The following is a 17,339-nucleotide window of genomic DNA, read 5'->3' on the forward strand; positions in this document are numbered from 1 at the left end:
GGAGCGTATGAATTCCATCTTAAAATACATCTTCCCTCCTCTTCTTTCGTTAGTTAGCGTTGGAAAGAATCGACTTGGGCAGGATTCAAAAAGACGAACTCCTCAGAAAGGGGAGACACAGGCTCCTCCGCTTCTGACCCCACGGTCAGCGCCAGGCAGCCGTGAGCAGCACGACAGGTCACAGGGGAAGGCGGGAGCCTGTCTGTCCTTCCAGAATAAGGCCCCTGAAGACGTGGCATCAAGCTAAGTGTCCACCTCGGGCGGACACATAGAGAAGACGTGGAGTCCACACTGTGGACTGTGTCACTCAGCCACCCAAAGGAAATCCTGCTGTCGGCCCACACGGGTGGGCCTCGAGGGCATTATGCAGAGTGACACGAGCCACAGAAAGACGCTGTGTGATCTCACTTATGTACAGAAACTTAAAAAGCCGAACTCCTCGAAACAGAAGGTCAAAAGATGGCAACCAAGGGCTGGAGGTGGGGGAGCAGGGGAGACGTGGTTTGGGGTGTAAACTTACGACTAGTAGATGAAACAGTTCTGGAGGTCCGATGCACAGCCTAGGGAGTGCAGTCAGCGATACTGTATCGTAAACTTCCTACTTGCTGAGAGACCACATCCTAATTATTCCCAACACGAAAAAGAAATGATAATTATGTGACCCCCCATGGGGTGTTAGCTCTGCCATAACAATCATACGCGGACACCTTAAACTTACACAACGTTATATGTCAATTATGTCTCAGTTTTAGAAATAAAGTGCCTTATCAACAACAAGAAAAAGTCACACTACTGAAAAACAGTTTGAACATTCAAGAATCCAGTGAAGAGGTTTCTATAACCCCCACATGGCAAAATTGCTCGTGAAATACGTCAGCCACCAATAGATGCACGGAGAAGCTGGGGCCACAAAACCCGTGGAAAATACTAATGTGGTTAAAACATGAGGCTGAGACCCAAGCGGCTGGGGAGACTGAACAGAGAGGAGATGGGTTCTGTCCCGACAAAGCAGAAATTTCCCCCCCCGGCAAAAGTGCCAGGTCAGGGCAGGTGACAGCCGCGGCTGCACGCGGAGAGCTAGGTGCCCAAGGACGTCAATGAGGTGGACCCAGGTGGGAGGGGTGGAGGCAGAGCTAGGCACACCGTTTAGTAGGAGAGCAGAGGTCCGAGGAGGACCCTGTGACCAGAGGCGGGAAGGAAGTGGGCATGACAAGGAGCCAGGGCTTTCACACCTCGCAGAGCGGAGGCCACACATTGCGGGACGTTGTCACAACAGAGCAACCACTGCATACTCAAAGAGCAGAGAAGGGCAGCTTGAAATGGAAAACTTCTTTTGGGAGTTGAAAAGCAGGAATCATGACATGAACAGCTAGGATAGGATGGAGACTAACATGTCTGTCCTCTCAGCAAGTGTGAGTGGTCTTACTGTGCCCACTGAGGGGAAGCACTTGTGGACAAGATGACAAACAAAACAAACAGCTCATGAGCATCACACAGAAAAGGAGAAGCAGAAACATTTGAGCCAAGGCAGCCATTTTCTCGTGACGAGATTTCAGTCTCCAATTCTACCAGACATTTAAAGAGGAGTTAATACCCATTCCTCTCAAACTGTTCCATAAAATTCAAGAGAAAGAAAAACTTCCAAACTCATTCTATGATGTCAGCATTACCCTAATAATAAAATGAAATGAAGACACCACCAAAAACGAGAACCACAGGCCAACATCTCTCGTGAACATGGATGCAAAAATCCTCACAAAATACTAGCAAACCAAATCCAACAGTATGTTTAAAAAATCATGCACCATGTTTAAGTGAGATTTATTCCCAGAATGCAATGGTGGTTTAGTATTCACAAATCAATCAACGTGATACATCATATTAATAAGAGAAAGGATAAGAACCATCTGGTCCTCTCAACAGATGCAGAAAAAGCATTTGACAAAGTACAGCATCCATTCTTGATAAAAACCCTCAACAAAGTAGGGACTGAGGGAACATACCTCAACATCATAAAGGCCATATATGAAAATCTTACAGCTAATGTCATCCTCAATCGGGAAAAACAGAGCTTTTCCTCTATGGTCAGGAACAATACAGAAATGCCCACTCTCATCATTACTATTTAACATAGTGTGGGAATCTTTGCCCTCAGCAATCAGACAACTAAAAGAAATAAAGGGCATTCAAATTGGCAAGGAAGAAGCCAAACTTTCACGATTTGCAGACAATATGATGCTCTATGTAGAAAACCCAAAAGACTCCACCAAAAAATTGCTAGAATTAATACATGAATTCAGCAAAGTTTCAGAATATAAAATCAACATACAAAAATCTGTTGCATTTCTATACAGCAATAATGAAACAACAGAAAGAAAAATTAAGGAATCAATACCATTTACAATTGCACCAAAAATAATAAGATACCTAGGAACAAACCTAACCAAAGAGTTAAAAGATCTGTAGGCTGAAAACTATAAAACACTGATGAAAGAAATTAAAGATAACACAAAGAAATGGAAAGACTTTCCATGCTCATGGATCAAAAGAACATGTTAAAATGTCAATACTATCCAAAGCAATCTACACATTCGATGCATCCCAATCAAAATTGCACCAGCATTCTTCTCAAAACTAGAACAAACAATCCTAAAATTTGTATGGAACCACAAAAGACTCCAAATAACCAAAGTAATATTGAAGAAGAAAACCAAAGCAGGATGCATCACAATCCCAGACTTTAGCCTCTACTACAAAGCTGTAATCATCAAGACAGTATGTTATTGGCACAAAAACAGAAACATGGAATAGAATAGAGACCAATGGAATAGAATAGAGACTCTATTCTATAGAGACAAATAGAGACAAATGTATGGCCAACTAATCTTTGACAAAGCAGGAAAGAATATCCAATGGAAAAAAGACAGTCTCTTTAACAAATGGTGCTGGGAGAACTGGACAGCAACATGCAGAAGAATGAAACTAGACCACTTTCTTACACCATACACAAAAGTAAACTCAAAATGGATGAAGGACCTGAATGTGAGTCAGGAAACCATCAAAACCCTAGGGGAGAAAGCAGGAAAAAACCTCTTTGATCTCAGCCATAGCAATTTCTTATTCCAAAAGCAAGGAAATTAAAAAGCAAAAATGAACTATTGAGACCTGCAATTTCTTACATCTCCAAAAGCAAGGAAATTAAAAGCAAAAATGAACTATTGAGACCTCATCAAGATAAAAAGCCTTTGTGCTGCAAAGGAAACAATCAACAAATTAAAAGGCAACCAACGGAATGGGAAAAGATACTTGCAAATGACATATAGGATAAAAGGTTAGTATCCAAAATTTATAAAGAACTCACCAAACTCCACACCTGAAAAGCAAATAATCCAGTGAAGAAATGGGCAGAAGACATGAATAGACACTTCTCCAAAGAAGACATCCAGATGGCCAACAGACACATGAAAAGATGTTCAACATCACTCCTCATCAGGGAAATACAAATCAAAACCACACTAAGATACCACCTCACACCGGTCAGAGTGGCTAAAATAAACAAATCAGGAGACTATAGATGCTGGCGAGGATGTGGAGAAATGGGAACCATCTTGCACTGTTGGTGGGAATGCAAACTGGTGCAGCTTCTCTGGGAAACAGTGTGGAGGTTCCTCAAAAAATCAAAAATAGGGGCGCCTGGGTGGCGCAGTCGGTTAAGCGTCCGACTTCAGCCAGGTCACGATCTTGCGGTCCGTGAGTTCGAGCCCCGCGTCAGGCTCTGGGCTGATGGCTCAGAGCCTGGAGCCTGTTTCCGATTCTGTGTCTCCCTCTCTCTCTGCCCCTCCCCTGTTCATGCTCTGTCTCTCTCTGTCCCAAAAAAATAAATAAACGTTGAAAAAAAAATCAAAAATAGAATTACCCTATGACCCAGCAATAGCACTGCTAGGAATTTACCCAAGGGATACAGGAGTGCTGATGCATAGGGGCACTTGAACCCCAATGTTTATAGCAGCACTTTCAACAATAGACAAATTATGGAAAGAGCCTAAATGTCCATCAATTGACAAATAGATAAATAAGATGTGGTTTATATATACAATGGAATACTAGTTGGCAATGAGAAAGAATGAAATATGGCCATTTGCATCACCGTGGATGGAACTGGAGAGTGTTATGCTAAGTGAAATAAGTCAGGCAGAGAAAGACAGATACCATATGTTTTCACTCATATGTGAATCTTGAGAAACTTAACAGAAGACCATGGGGGAGGGGAAGGGGAAAAGAAAGTTACAGAGAGATTGGGAGGCAAATGATAAGAGAGTTTCAAATGCTGAGAACAAACTGAGGGTGAATGTGGGGTGGGGGAGAGGGTAAAGTGAGTGATAGGCATTGAAGGGGGGCACTTGTTGGGATGAGCACTGGGTGTTGTATGGAAACCAATTTGACAATAAATTATATTAAAAGAAAGCATCAGCATTCTTCACAGAGCTGGAACAAATAATTCTAAAATATGTATGGAACAACAAAAGATGGCAAATATGCACAGCAATCTTGAAAAAGAAAAGACAAGCTGGAAACACTATGATTCCAGACTTCAAGCTGCATTACAAAGCTGTAAGCATCAAGATGGTGCAGGGGCGCCTGGGTGGCGCAGTCGGTTAAGCGTCCGACTTCAGCCAGGTCACGATCTCACGGTCCGTGAGTTCGAGCCCCGCGTCGGGCTCTGGGCTGATGGCTCAGAGCCTGGAGCCTGTTTCCAATTCTGTGTCTCCCTCTCTCTCTGCCCCTCCCCCGTTCATGCTCTGTCTCTCTCTGTCCCAAAAATAAATTTAAAAAGTTAAAAAAAAAAAAGTTTAAAGATGGTGTGGTGCTGGCACAAAAACAGACAGGTCAATGGAACAGAATACAAAGCCCAGAAATGGATCCACAGCTATATGGTCAACAAATCTTCAACAAAGCAAGCAAGAATATCCAATAGGAAAAAGACAGTCCCTTCAACAAATGGCGTTGGGAATACTGGACAGCAACACGCAGAAGATTGAAACTGGACCACTTTCTTACAGCATACACAAAAATAAACTCAAAATGGATGAAAGACTTAAATGTAATACAGGAAAACATCAAAATCCTACAAGAGAAAACAGGCAGCAACATTTTTGACCTTGATCACAGTGACTTCTTACTAGACATGTCTCCAGAGGCAAGGGAAACAAAAGCAAAAATGAACTATTGGGACCTCATCAAGATAAAAAGCTTCTTCACAGTGAAGGAAATGATCAACAAAACTAAAAGACAACTGACAGAATGGGAGAAGATATTTGAAAATGACATATCTCATAAAGGGTTAGTATCAAAAATCTATAAAAAACTTAACCTCAACACCCCAAAAAAAAAACAAATAATCCAATATAAAAATGGGGAGAACACATGAACAGACATTTCTCCAAAGACCTACAGGTAGCCAACAGACACATGAAAAGATGCTCAACATCAGTCGTCATCATGGAAATACAAATTAAAATCATGATGAGGTACCACCTCACCTCACACCTGTCAGAATGGCTAAAATTAACAACTCAGGAAACAGCAAGTGTTGTCAAGGATGTGGAGAAACAGGAACCTTCTTCCACTGTCAGTGGGAATGCAAACCGGTGCAGCCACTCTGGAGAACAGTATGGACATTCCTCAAAACGTTAAAAATAGAACTACCCTATGATCCAGGAATTGCACTACTGGGTATTTACCCACAGGATACAAAAATACTAATTTAAAGGGGCACATGCACCCCAATGTTTATAGCAGCACTATCAACAATAACCAAATTATGGAAAGAGCTCAAATGTCCACCAACTGATGAACAGATAAAGATGTGGTATATGTATACAATGGAATACTACTCAGTGATGAAAAAGAATGGAGCCTTGCCATTTGCAAGGATGTGGATGGAGCTAGAATGAATTATACTAAGCTAAATAAGTCAATCAAAGAAAGACAAATATATGATTTCACTCATATATGAATTTAAGAAACAAAACATAGGAACAAAGAAAAAGAGACAAGCCAAAAAACAGACTCTTAGGGCCCTTTGGTGGCTTTGTCACTTGAGCATCCGACTCTTGATTTTGGCTCAGGTCAAGATCCCAGTGTCCTGGGATCAAGCCCCACATCCATGCACAGCATGGAGCCTGCTTGGGATTCTCTCTCTCTCTCTCTCTCTCTCTCTCTCTCCCGCCACTTTTGCCTCTCCCCCTAACCTCTCTCCCTAAATTTAAAAAAAAACACTCTTATCTATAAAGAGCTAAATGATGGTTACAGAAGGGCAGGGGAGGGGGCAGGTGAGATAGGAATGCACTCATCGTGATGAAATAAAGTAAAATAAAATGACTTTTAAATTTTATGGAGGCAAATATTTCAGCCTCCATGTCATAGCTGATGACTCTCCTTAGATCTTCTCTCTGTGAGTTCCTGTCACCAGGGGCCTCTTATGCATCACTACCTCTTAATCCCACAAGACTCTCGTAAGCAAGATGCTATTACCTGTGTTTCTGCATATGAGGGATCTTAAGCCTCAGAGCATTCAAGAGTCTTACCAAGGAAAATCGTGGTAAATGTGGAGCAGGACGTAGCTGCACCTCTGCACACTCTTGCCTCTTCCTTACTCCAAGAAAACCAACTGGTCTACCCACTGCAGGGGCCTTAGGGAGCCACCAACAGGAAAGCAGCTCACCACACAGGAGCCAACTCTGGTGGGTCAGTGGCTGTGGTGGCAGCCCCTCATTGTCTTCATGCTCTGGTAACTGAGGGAGCCATGATTCCTGGTTCTGCCCACCCAGACCCTTTATCCAAAGAGCATCCACTTTCTCTAATACAGTTTAGGTGCCAAGCCTTGACCGATGGCCATTGGGAGCGCCCCAAGAATTCTGAGGCTACTTGGCTCTTCCCATTCACTCACTCTCGTTGGGAGCCTTTGATGACAGGAGTCTGTGGGGACAGTGGGTGAGAGCCTCTGAGGCCAAGTCAGGACAACCCGCAAGAGAAAAACTTGAACACTGCCTCAAAAGTGCATACAGCTGGAAACCCCCCCCCCCGGCGCGAGAGCATGCCAGCAATGGCGAGGGAACGGCAAGGGGGACATCGTGCCACAGACACCGCTCAGTGCCGTTGGCTGAGGATTGAGCTTGGCCTGATCTGCTTCAGCCCAGCCTTCAGGAAAAGAAGGGGAGAAGGAGATGTCATGATCTCTGAGGTTCTGTGAATGTCCAGGTCATTGCAGGGACTGACCAGAGGGACAGGCTTGTCCTACTCTGGGGGGAGGGGTACTGCCCTGAGTACCCAAGCCTTGGAGCCACTGCTTCCATCACTAATGGCCCATTGTGGCCGCCCTCCCCGTCCTTGTGGCAGCTCCCATGCCAGCCAGAGAGCAGGTTGAAATGAGGTGTCCATCCAGCAGTATGTGCTCTTGGACCCCAGCGAAAAGAGAACCAACACTCCTAGGTCCGGGGGACAAGACCATGATGGAGGCCCCAGATGGACACAAGGATATGGTCTGGACAAGGAGATTCAGGAGAAGCTGGGGCTTCCTTTCTTGAACAAAAAGCCAGACTGACAATGAGAGTGCGTTTGCTCCTGGCCGTCCCTCCTGCTTCAGGAGCCAGTGCCGGCAGCAGCCCCTCTCCCACCACGGAGGACCAGCCAGACTTCCACAGAGGCCCCCGACCACTACCCCATAGCCTCGGCATCTGGGCAGACTCCTGTCCTGACTCCTCACTCACTGAGAAGACTGACGCTGTGGATCCTTTGTCCCGTGCACTGAAAGTGCTCTGTCCTGTGGCATGCGGACCCCGTGGCCAGCCCCTTCCCTCAGGAACGGGAGGAACATGTGGGCCTGCTCCGGACTTTGTTAACTCCCCACTGCATCTTGTGGGCCGTAGGGGTGAAGTGGGGAGCGTGCCAGCAGCCACTGGACTCTCGCTCTTTCTTTGACGGTAGCATGAGTTTGTGTTCCCACCCATTTTGTTTGTTTGTTTGTTTGTTTGTTTGTAAGCTCTTGCCTTCTTTCTGGTTTTTACTCTTTTTTTGCTCATCATAGGGTATTTGAGGAGGGAAATTCAGTTTCTCGTTCCTTTCTATTCCCTTTGGTGGCTTCTCACAACTGTTGGTTTATCAGCGGCAGCAGCCATTTGCTCTTGTGTTGCTTCTGGTCTAACAAGTGACGCAAGAAGGGCTTTCCTGTCATGTTTCTCATGCATAAGGACCTTCCTTCTGGGGGAAAGTGCTCAGGAGTAAGTTCCCTGATGGCAGAGGCCAAGGCAAATCTCAGACACAAAGCCTCTCCCTGTGCACATTAGGAATTTTTTCAACTACTTGCATTCTGGCCATCTGGTCTACCACAGTGTCCGATCCTGGGGGAATGCGACCCTAGAGTGTGATTAGCCCACCAAGGCCTGGAAGGACCTCAAGGCCCCATCTAGCCACTCTTAGCTCACTGGCTGTTTTCAGAAGCACTTGCATGGACATGCCATGACTAACAGGGGAGCTGAGTGACAGGGTGCCCTCCCCTCCCATCCCAGGGGTTCAGCCTTCAGCTGCACTGGAGTCTTGCTCGTAAGCAGCCGAGCCAGGAGACACCTTCTCAGTCTCCATTCTGGAAGGGGTAGGGCCCCTGGAGGCTGAAGCTATGGGCAGAGCCTGGAAGACTGAGCAGATAGCCCCATTCTGGACACCTCATTACACCGATCCAGACACCATGCCCGGCACTCACTGGGGCACCCACCTGTGACACCCATGTCCTTTCCCTGACATGTGCTTGTGGTGGAGAGAGGGGCAAGGGCAGGCTCCTGGAACTGGGCTGTGGGATGCTGCAGAAGGAGCCCAGCCTGGGCATGACCACAGCCAGCAGCATGGTTTGCAGGCTCAGGACCCACCACAGTTGCCCCGACCCAAACTCCACATGGATTGCCAGGAAAAACCAGGGATGACAGGTCAGAGATCTTTCTAGAAGGCTCAAAGAGCTCTGCTGAGGTCAGCTCCTACCCTGCCCAGGGGCCCGATAGGACACACTGGTCTACGAGAGCTGAACTGGGTCCTCTGCAGGCCAGACGATGCCTGCAGCCTGGCTGGCTCTCTACTGTGGGGGAGGGCCAGCAGGGCATGAAGGGCACCTTCCCTGCCCCAGCCAGGAACGGAAGGCCCTAGAAAGCCAGAGCAGGTGCTTCCTCAAGGGCCAGAAGCAGACCTTGCCCTTTGGTCCCTAAAAGGAGACAGGAGGCCCCAGAGCCAAGACCACAGCACAAAGAGCCTCCATAAAGGGGCTGGGGCTGCAGGAAGCCCGGTCTGCAAGCCAGAAGCCACCCCCACGGGCCGTGGAGGGCAGGCACTGGAGGCTGGGCACGGCAGTGGGGAGAAGGCACAGGCCATGCCCCACTCCTCAGTCTGCCCTGGCCCCCGGGTCCCCAGGACTGGCCAGTTCTCACTCAGGCTACAGAGTCCCTGTTCCTACTCCACTCTCCCCACCTCACCCCTGCCTCTCCTCCCCCGCCTGCTTCCTCCACAGACACCTCCAGGCCACTGAGCCTATCCGCCTTCACACAGGCCATCTCCACAGCACCCCCCAGGCTCACCCTCATTGCCCCAGACCCGGACACTGTCCACATGCTGCGGTCCAGCTGTTTCTGGAGAGGTCCTGAGCCCCAGCATCACAGCAGGGTCTCCCCGGCATCTCCCACCTGAGGCCAACATCACCACCTGCACCACTGCTGTGCCTACACCTCCAGCATTGCCCCCATTTCCCAAAGACCAGGCCAGTGACCTGGAGCCCCAGCCTTTGTCCTGCTTCTTGGGAGCCCCACCTCAGACACGCCTGCCATCCCTGCCCTCTGCCTCCCACAGCCCCACGGCCTTCCTACTCCTGGTGGCCCCAGCCCAGCCCACATCCATCCTCCATGCCATACTAGACAGAACTTTCCAGAGAAAGACCCTCAGCTTCTTCAAAGGGCACATAGGCCATCTTGAGTCCGTCTACAACCAAGCCACCTGCCACTCTTCTCCAGGCCCACAGCCCAGCCTGGATCAGGGCTCTGGTTGTCCCTGTGCCTGGAGTGATGCACCCAAACCCACAGGCGCACAGACACATGTGCTTCTAGCATGGCCTTCCCTCACCTGCTCGGCCACAAGCCTCGGGGTCTCCTCGTCCCTCCCAGTCCTTGGTTGTCTCCCTTCTGTCTCCCCCCGCCCTGTCACACACACCCGCCACACTCACAGCCGGCCCATGGGAGCCTGTGGGTCCCGGCACTCGGCCCCAGGTCTGATGGGTGGGAACACAGACATCTCTCCCCGGGGGCATGAAGGGCTTGGTGTGGCCCTGGCCTCCTGGGAGTCCTGGTCCACAGAAGACATGAGTGGGCAGAGTTAACGACGTAGATGCTGCTGCCTCTACCTGTGTGAGCCGAGGAGGGGCAGTCTCACAGACTGAGACTCTGGCCCCATGGGGCCCACCTCTCTGGTCAGCCATGAGCCTGGGTGGGGCCCACGGGCCACCACTGGGGATGTTCTCAGACAACACAGCTCAAATGCAGGTGGCTCATGGACCCAGCCTTGGATCTGCTCTTATTTCTGAAAGAAAGAGGGAAAATGCGCAGGGGAGGCCTTCAACATTTTGATCATTGTGTGCTCGTGACTCAGGAATGATGGCGGATGGAGGTCCGGGTCTCCTGTGTGCCCTGTGGCCCACCACCAAGCTCCCCCTCGCCTGCCTTACAGCCCGTGGGGTTTTGGCTAAGCCAGGAACCATAGTGCTAACCAGGGCCACCGTGACCGACAGCTCTACAGAAACCCAGTGCCAGAGCACTCCCAGGGCGGCCAGCTGCTCATTCTCTGGGGCTCACTGCAGGGCCAGGGGCGGGAGTCGCTGGGCAACCCAACGAAGCCGGGGGAGGGGAGGGAGTGGTGTTGAGCTGGTCACAGAAGGCCAGGGGATTTCCCAAGTGGTCATGACAGAGAGACGCGTTCCAGCCAGAGGGACGGACTGGGTCGCCAAGGCCCCAGGGGAGGCATGGTGTATGCAGCGGACTGGGTGCTGGGGCGCAGCTTGGCCAGTGGTTCAGGGAGGGAGGGCAACACTGGGCCCCAGGCAGTGAAGGTCATCGGAAGGCAGAGCAGCGAGAACGTGACCTCGGGACCAAAGGGAGTCGGGTGTCGGGAAGGACATCCAAAGCCCGGGCCAGGAGACTGAGGTCAGGAAGGAACATGCCAGGGCCCAGGGTGGATCATCTCTTCAAGCAGAAAACAGACTTTCTAGTTCCTGGGGCTCCCTGGGGACCCTGGCTGTGGGGGGTTCTGCACTCCCCAGCACAGGGACAGCTCACTGTGCCTATGATTACTTCCAGTTTTGGGGCCAGGGCACCCTGGTCACCGTCTCCTCAGGTGAGTCCCCCTTGCACCTGCTCTGGGGGCCTCAGGCCAGGTCCCTGGGCCGGTCACAGCTCCACCATGGGCTGAGTGCCTGAGGCCTGCTGGGCCCCAGCCCCATTACGGACTAGCCTTTAGAGCTCACAGGGCCCCTGGTGGTAAGCAAGCTGAGAGCCGGCAGAGAGAAGAGAAGCCCCGGGGACAGGTGTTGGCTGGAAGGAGAAGTTGTGGCAGAGCAGGGTTGGGGCCGGGCCTGGATATTTGTGTGCTAGGGGCTGGCCCGGCACACTAGTGTCGCTATGAGCTCGACATGTGGGGACGGGGCATCCCGGTCACCATCTCCTCGAGTAGTTGCACCCCTGCCTGCCTCCCTCGTGCCCTGGGGTTGGGCGGCTGGGGGCAGGGAAGCCAGCTGTGTCCGCTGCATCCTTGGGGAATGAGTCCCAGCCCGTGCAAGGGGCCAGGGAAGATTTTTGTCTGGGGAGAAGCAGGGACTGTATCCCTGTGCAATGCTTTTGGTATCTGGGGCCAAGGTACCCAGGTCACCGTCTCCCAAGGTAAGATGACTTCCTGTCTGCTCCCTCTGTCTCGGGGCTGAGGAAGAAATATCCGGAGGCTCCTTGGTCTGTGTGGGGCCTTCTGGGGAGGCCAGAGGGCTGCTTCTGAGGCTATGGGGTTCCCACCTTGCCGATGGCCTTTCTGCAGGGAGCGGGGCCTCCGGCCTGTGGAAGGCAGGTTGGCAGAGGGAGGGGGCTCCGTGTCCAGGGCTGGAGGGGGCTCACACCTGAGGATTCAGGAAGCCAGGCAGTGGTCAGGGGGTGAGGTTTTTGTACACCCCTTAGCGGGGCCCGTGTCAATGTGACTACTTTGACTACTGGGGCCAAGGAACCGTGGTGACGGTGTCCTCAGGTGAGTCCTCCCGGCTTTCCTCTCCTCTCTCTGTCGGGAGGTTTTGGCTGCATTTGGGGAGAAAACGGAGGGTGCCAGGGTCTCGGATCTAGGGCTGGCTTGGTGGCCAGGCTCTCCGGGGACCTCAGCCACCCTCAGCTTCAGGGGCCACCTGGTCCTCTCAGCCCCACTGGCTGTGATCTGAGGTGGACCGAGGCCTTAGCCAGGCCCCACTTCTTGTCTGGGGCCCCACCAACATTGTCACAATGTGACAACTGGTTCAACTACTGGGGCCCCGGGACCCTGGTCACCGTGTCTTCAGGTGGGTCCTCACCCTTCCCACTCTGGCTGCACTTGGGGAGATCTGGGGTTTGGGGCATTTTGGAGGCCAGGAAATGGAGGCAGAGACAGGGTCCCCCAGACACGGGGCTGGAGATCACCTTTCCACAGTTGGGGACAAGGCGGCTCCTTTGAGTGGCCTGGCCACGTAACTGAAGCCTCCTGGGGGGCCCCCGTGACTGTGGTATAATCAACATAATTGGGGTCTGTGGCCCTGATGCACTTGCCGTCCGGGGCAGTGGCCCTTGGGGCTGATTGGACTTCTGAGTTCCTGTTCGGGGCTGCGGTTTGTAGTCGGGCGGCCCAGGCAGGCGGTGGTCTGGCTTCTGAGGGGCCAGGCCAGGACATGGGGTCTCAGGGGCAGTGGGGTGTGGGGACCAGGGCCAGTGAGGGGGTCCAGGACCCTCCAGATAACAGTGACTTGGAGGGTCGGCCTCCGTGCGGCCTGGAAGTGCACGCCTCCAGAGGGGGCGATGCCAGGTGAGGCCCCCAGGGTTTTGATGGGTGCAAATGGAGACTTCACCACTGTGATTACTACGGTATCGATCTCTGGGGCCACGGAACCACAGTCACAGTGTCCTCAGGTAAGAGCGGCCCTGCTGGGGCCTTTATTTTCTACTCTTGTCTGTGGGGTTTTTTGGGCATCGACGGCTGGTCCTCAGGACTGTCCCCCAGGGACAGGCTGGCCGGAGGGGACGAGAGCTGGGTGCCTTAGGGATTTCAGAGCCTCCTGATTTTCTGATGCTTTTCTAAAACTGGAATAGTGCCAGCATGTCCGGGGCAGTAACTGAGCCCCTGAAGAGGGGCTGGAGGCTGGACAGGCCATGTGTGGGTGAGTTGCCAGGACCCCCATGGCCACAGGACAGTGTGGCTGTGGCAGGAGAGGTCTCGCTATCTGGATCCTGGTGTCGGCTCACGAGTGTGTGTGGGCAGCTGTGTTTGGAGCGCCACAAGAATGCCGCACAGAGAGCGCGCCGTGAAAGACTTTTTTCGGAATGAGGAGTGGTGTTCTGTGCTTACAATTCTTGGTCAACTGCAAGGACTAGGCGCCTAGGAAGGGCAGGCCTGGGGCCACTGAGCTCGGCTCAGTGCGGGCAGCTTCTGGGAGAAGACAGCTTGCTCCCTGTGAGAGGCGCGATAACTATCAAAGGACAGGGTATGTCTGAAGTGGCTCCTGAGAAAAATAATTAAGACCACTGAGACTTTAAAATGTGAGAGATTTTCGAGCATGCCAAACTTTTTAATCCTATCAGTCAATTAGCAAGCATGAATCGTGTCTTTCTGGAGTAGATACAGGACATAGCAACACGGTGTTGTGGCCCCCCTACCCAGAGCTGAGTTCTGACAGTAATGAATTAGTTTACTTTTTATTTAATTCAGCTATTCTGGAAGTGGTGTTGTGGAGTTGGCCAGGGGGCGGCGTGTGGGGCCGGACACCTGCACCAGGTGGCCGGAAACAGGTCACAGGGACGGTCTATTTCGGGAAACAAGTAAACAGACTTGGCAAATTTATAGCTTATGGTTATGAAGAAATGGTTTTCGGGAGGTTTTGCTCAGCCCTGCGAGTCTGAAAAACAACACCTGCATAATTTGCATTTCTAAAATAAGACCGAGATGCTGGCAGAAGCTGGAACAGTTCCTTTTTTAACGATTTGAATTTAATTCTTCAGTCTTCGCTTGCCAACATCTCATTTATACTCATTTTGAAACTAAGACATGTAAGAAATGAGAAGTCTGGGGGACAGTTTATCGATGCATTCATGTTAACTTTTTAAATTAGTTATTTCCTCAAACGGTCATTAATCTCAAACATTTTCTAACACCCCGAAGCATTGTTTTCATAATTACTGTGTTCTAAATATTTTAAGTTGGTTGATTTTCTCTTCGTGATTAAGAAGCATTTAGATATCCTGATAAAGTGGCCTTCATTCATGTCAGCACTTTCAAGACTGCTTTTCGAGCACTCTTGTTGGGACATGTTTTAGGCGAAGCGTGTGTGCTGATTGTCCTGAGTGATTTCAGTGAAGAGTGTTGGTTGTTGGAGTAAGAGGAAGCCCAGTCAGGTCTCGAATCAGAAAGGAATTCGGGCCGGCTCCTGAGCTGAAGGAGCCCCAGTGGAGGGTCCACCTGCCCCCCCCCCCTGGGGCTGCCGTGGCTTCTGCCAACTGGCTATTTATCAAAGAGCCAATTTTAATGGATTTGGAGGAATTCTTCAATACCAAAGACCCCACGGGACTGTCTGGTGACCAGGGAGCCAAAATGGTAAGAGAGAGGCAGTCCCGGCTGCCAAATTTGCTGCTCCGGAAAGTTTGTGTGTGGTGTTTTGGTTTCTGCTTGAGGAGGAGTCATTTTTTAAGATCGCTCAGGGAAACAATGAGATTTATTTGTATGAATCCTGAGTGGCCATTGTCTTGGCTTCTTAACTATGGATTCTATGGCTCAGATGCTGTAACATAAACAAAGTGCCTTTCATGCCATCTTTGAGTCATAAACGCAGCTTCGGATTTGAGGTCATTGTTGTGCATTTGAAAGTAGCCTTCGCCTTGTGAAAAGCTTCAGGACAAAGAGCAGCATTATATGCGCAAATTCAGATGAGATGCATTTTTGGTCATGTTTAATGATGATTTTTATTTGGAGGAAATTTAGTTAAAGTCGGGGGCCTACTTTAGACTCAGAAGGGAGGAGACCAGCTAAGGGCATGTACCCAGGACAGTGAAGGCCCCATGGGGAGAGTCCCCAGCACAGTTTTCTGAAGCAAAATCTCTGCCTATTCTAAGGCAAAGACGGGTTTTCACTCTGATGACGGCAAACACTCCTCAGTCCTTATAAAATGTCTTGGTGAATTTAAACTCGCCGGGAAGTATTTTACCCAGGAAACTGAGGTGGTAGTGACTGATGATGCTTGGGGGCCAAGAGCTGGCTGAGACTGGACAGGGCCATGGAAAAATCGGGGATTCCACTGGAGAAATCCCCAAGGACACACAAGGGTGGGAAAGGTAGGGATGGGCACCAGAAGGCACTGACCCTGAGCTAGGCTCAGCTGTACAGGATTCCTGGATAAGATGGCTTTGGCGAAGGCACGCCGGTCTGGTGGCCTGAAATTTTCTGGCCAGTCCCAGGACTGGGCTTTTGGGACTACACTGGGCTGCCCAAAGCAGTCCTCAGCTAAGCTGGACTAAACCAGATTGAGCTGGCATTTCTGAGATGAGCTTGGGCTGAGCTGAACCGGGCTGAGCTAGGCTGAACTTAGCTGCACTGAGCTGGCCTGAACTGGGCTGTGCTGGGCTGAACTGGGCTGAACTGGGCTGGGCTGAACCGGGCTGAGCTGGGCTGAGCTGGGCTGGGCTGGGCTGGGCTGGGCTGAGCTTAACTGGGCTGAACTGGCCTGGGCTGAGCTGAACCAGGCTGAGCTGGGCTGAGCTGGGCTAAACTGGGCTGAACTGAGCTGAGCTGGGCTGAGCTGGGCTGAGCTGGGCTGAGCTGAGCTGGGCTAGGTTGAACTAAACCGGGCTGGGCTGGGCTGGGCTGGGCTGGGCTGAGCTGAGCTGAGCTGGGCTGGGTTGAGCTAAACCCGGCTGGGATGGGCTGAGCTGAGCTGAGCTGGGCTAGGTTAAGCTAAACCGGGCTGAGCTGAGCTGAGCTGAGCTGGGCTGGGCTAGGTTGAGCTAAACCGGGCTGGGCCGGGCTGGGCTGGGCTGAGCTGAGCCGGGCTGGGCTGGGCTGGGCTGGGCTGAGCTGAGCTGAGCTGGGCTGGGCTGGGCTAGGTTGAGCTAAACAGGGCTGAGCTGAGCTGGGCTGGGCTGGGTTAGGTTGAGCTAAACCGGGCTGGGCTGGGCTGAGCTGAGCTTAGCACTGGGCTGAGCTGGGCTGAACTGGGCTGGGCTGAGCTGGGGCTGAGCTGAGCTGAGCTAAACTGGGCTGAGCTAGGCTGAGCCGGGCTAAACTGGGCTAAACTGAGCTGAGCTGGGCTGAGCTGGGCTGAGCTGGGCGAGGTTGAACTAAACCAGGCTGGGCTGGGCTGAGCTGAGCTGAGCTGGGCTGGGTTGAGCTAAACCGGGCTGGGATGGGCTGAGCTGAGCTGAGCTGGGCTAGGTTGAGCTAAACCGGGCTGAGCTGAGCTGGGCTGGGCTGGGCTAGGTTGAACTAAACTGGGCTGGGCTGGGCTGGGCTGAGCTGGGCTGAGCTGAGCTGGGCTGAGCTGGGCTAGGTTGAACTAAACCGGGCTGGGCTGGGCTGGGCTGAGCTGAGCTGAGCTTGGCTGGGTTGAGCTAAACCGGGCTGAGCTGAGCTGGGCTGGGCTAGGTTGAGCTAAACCGGGCTGGGATGGGCTGGGCTGAGCTGAGCCGGGCTGGGCTGGGCTGGGCTAGGTTGAGCTAAACCGGGCTGAGCTGAGCTGGGCTGGGCTGGGCTAGGTTGAGCTAAACCGGGCTGGGCTGGGCTGGGCTGGGCTGGGCTGAGCTGAGCTGAGCTGAGCCAGGCTGGGCTGAGCTGAGCCGGGCTGGGCTGAGCTGAGCCGGGCTGGGCTGGGCTGGGCTGGGCTGGGCTGAGCTGGGCTGGGCTGGGCTGGGTTAGGTTGAGCTAAACCGGGCTGGGCTGGGCTGAGCTGAGCTTAGCACTGGGCTGAGCTGGGCTGAACTGGGCTGGGCTGAGCTGGGGCTGAGCTGGGCTGAGCTAAACTGGGCTGAGATGGGCTGAGCTGAGCTGAGCTG

At 51.8% G+C, this 17,339-nt stretch overlaps 1 gene segment (V, D, J or C); it reads left to right on the top strand.

Moving 5' to 3' along the window:
• The window catches only part of LOC124512415 (Ig mu chain C region membrane-bound form-like), a 33,263-nt gene that overhangs the window by 8,855 nt on the left and 7,069 nt on the right, over positions 1-17,339 (top strand). Inside the window, 1 exon segment of the C gene segment in view lies at positions 12,246-12,312. Within this exon segment, the coding sequence occupies positions 12,246-12,312 (67 nt within the window).

Source organism: Lynx rufus, unplaced genomic scaffold (genome assembly GCF_022079265.1).
Source record: "Lynx rufus isolate CCGP_SWC_20201006 ecotype Redwood Valley unplaced genomic scaffold, mLynRuf1.p SCAF_17, whole genome shotgun sequence".
Classification (NCBI taxonomy): Eukaryota; Metazoa; Chordata; class Mammalia; order Carnivora; family Felidae; genus Lynx; species Lynx rufus.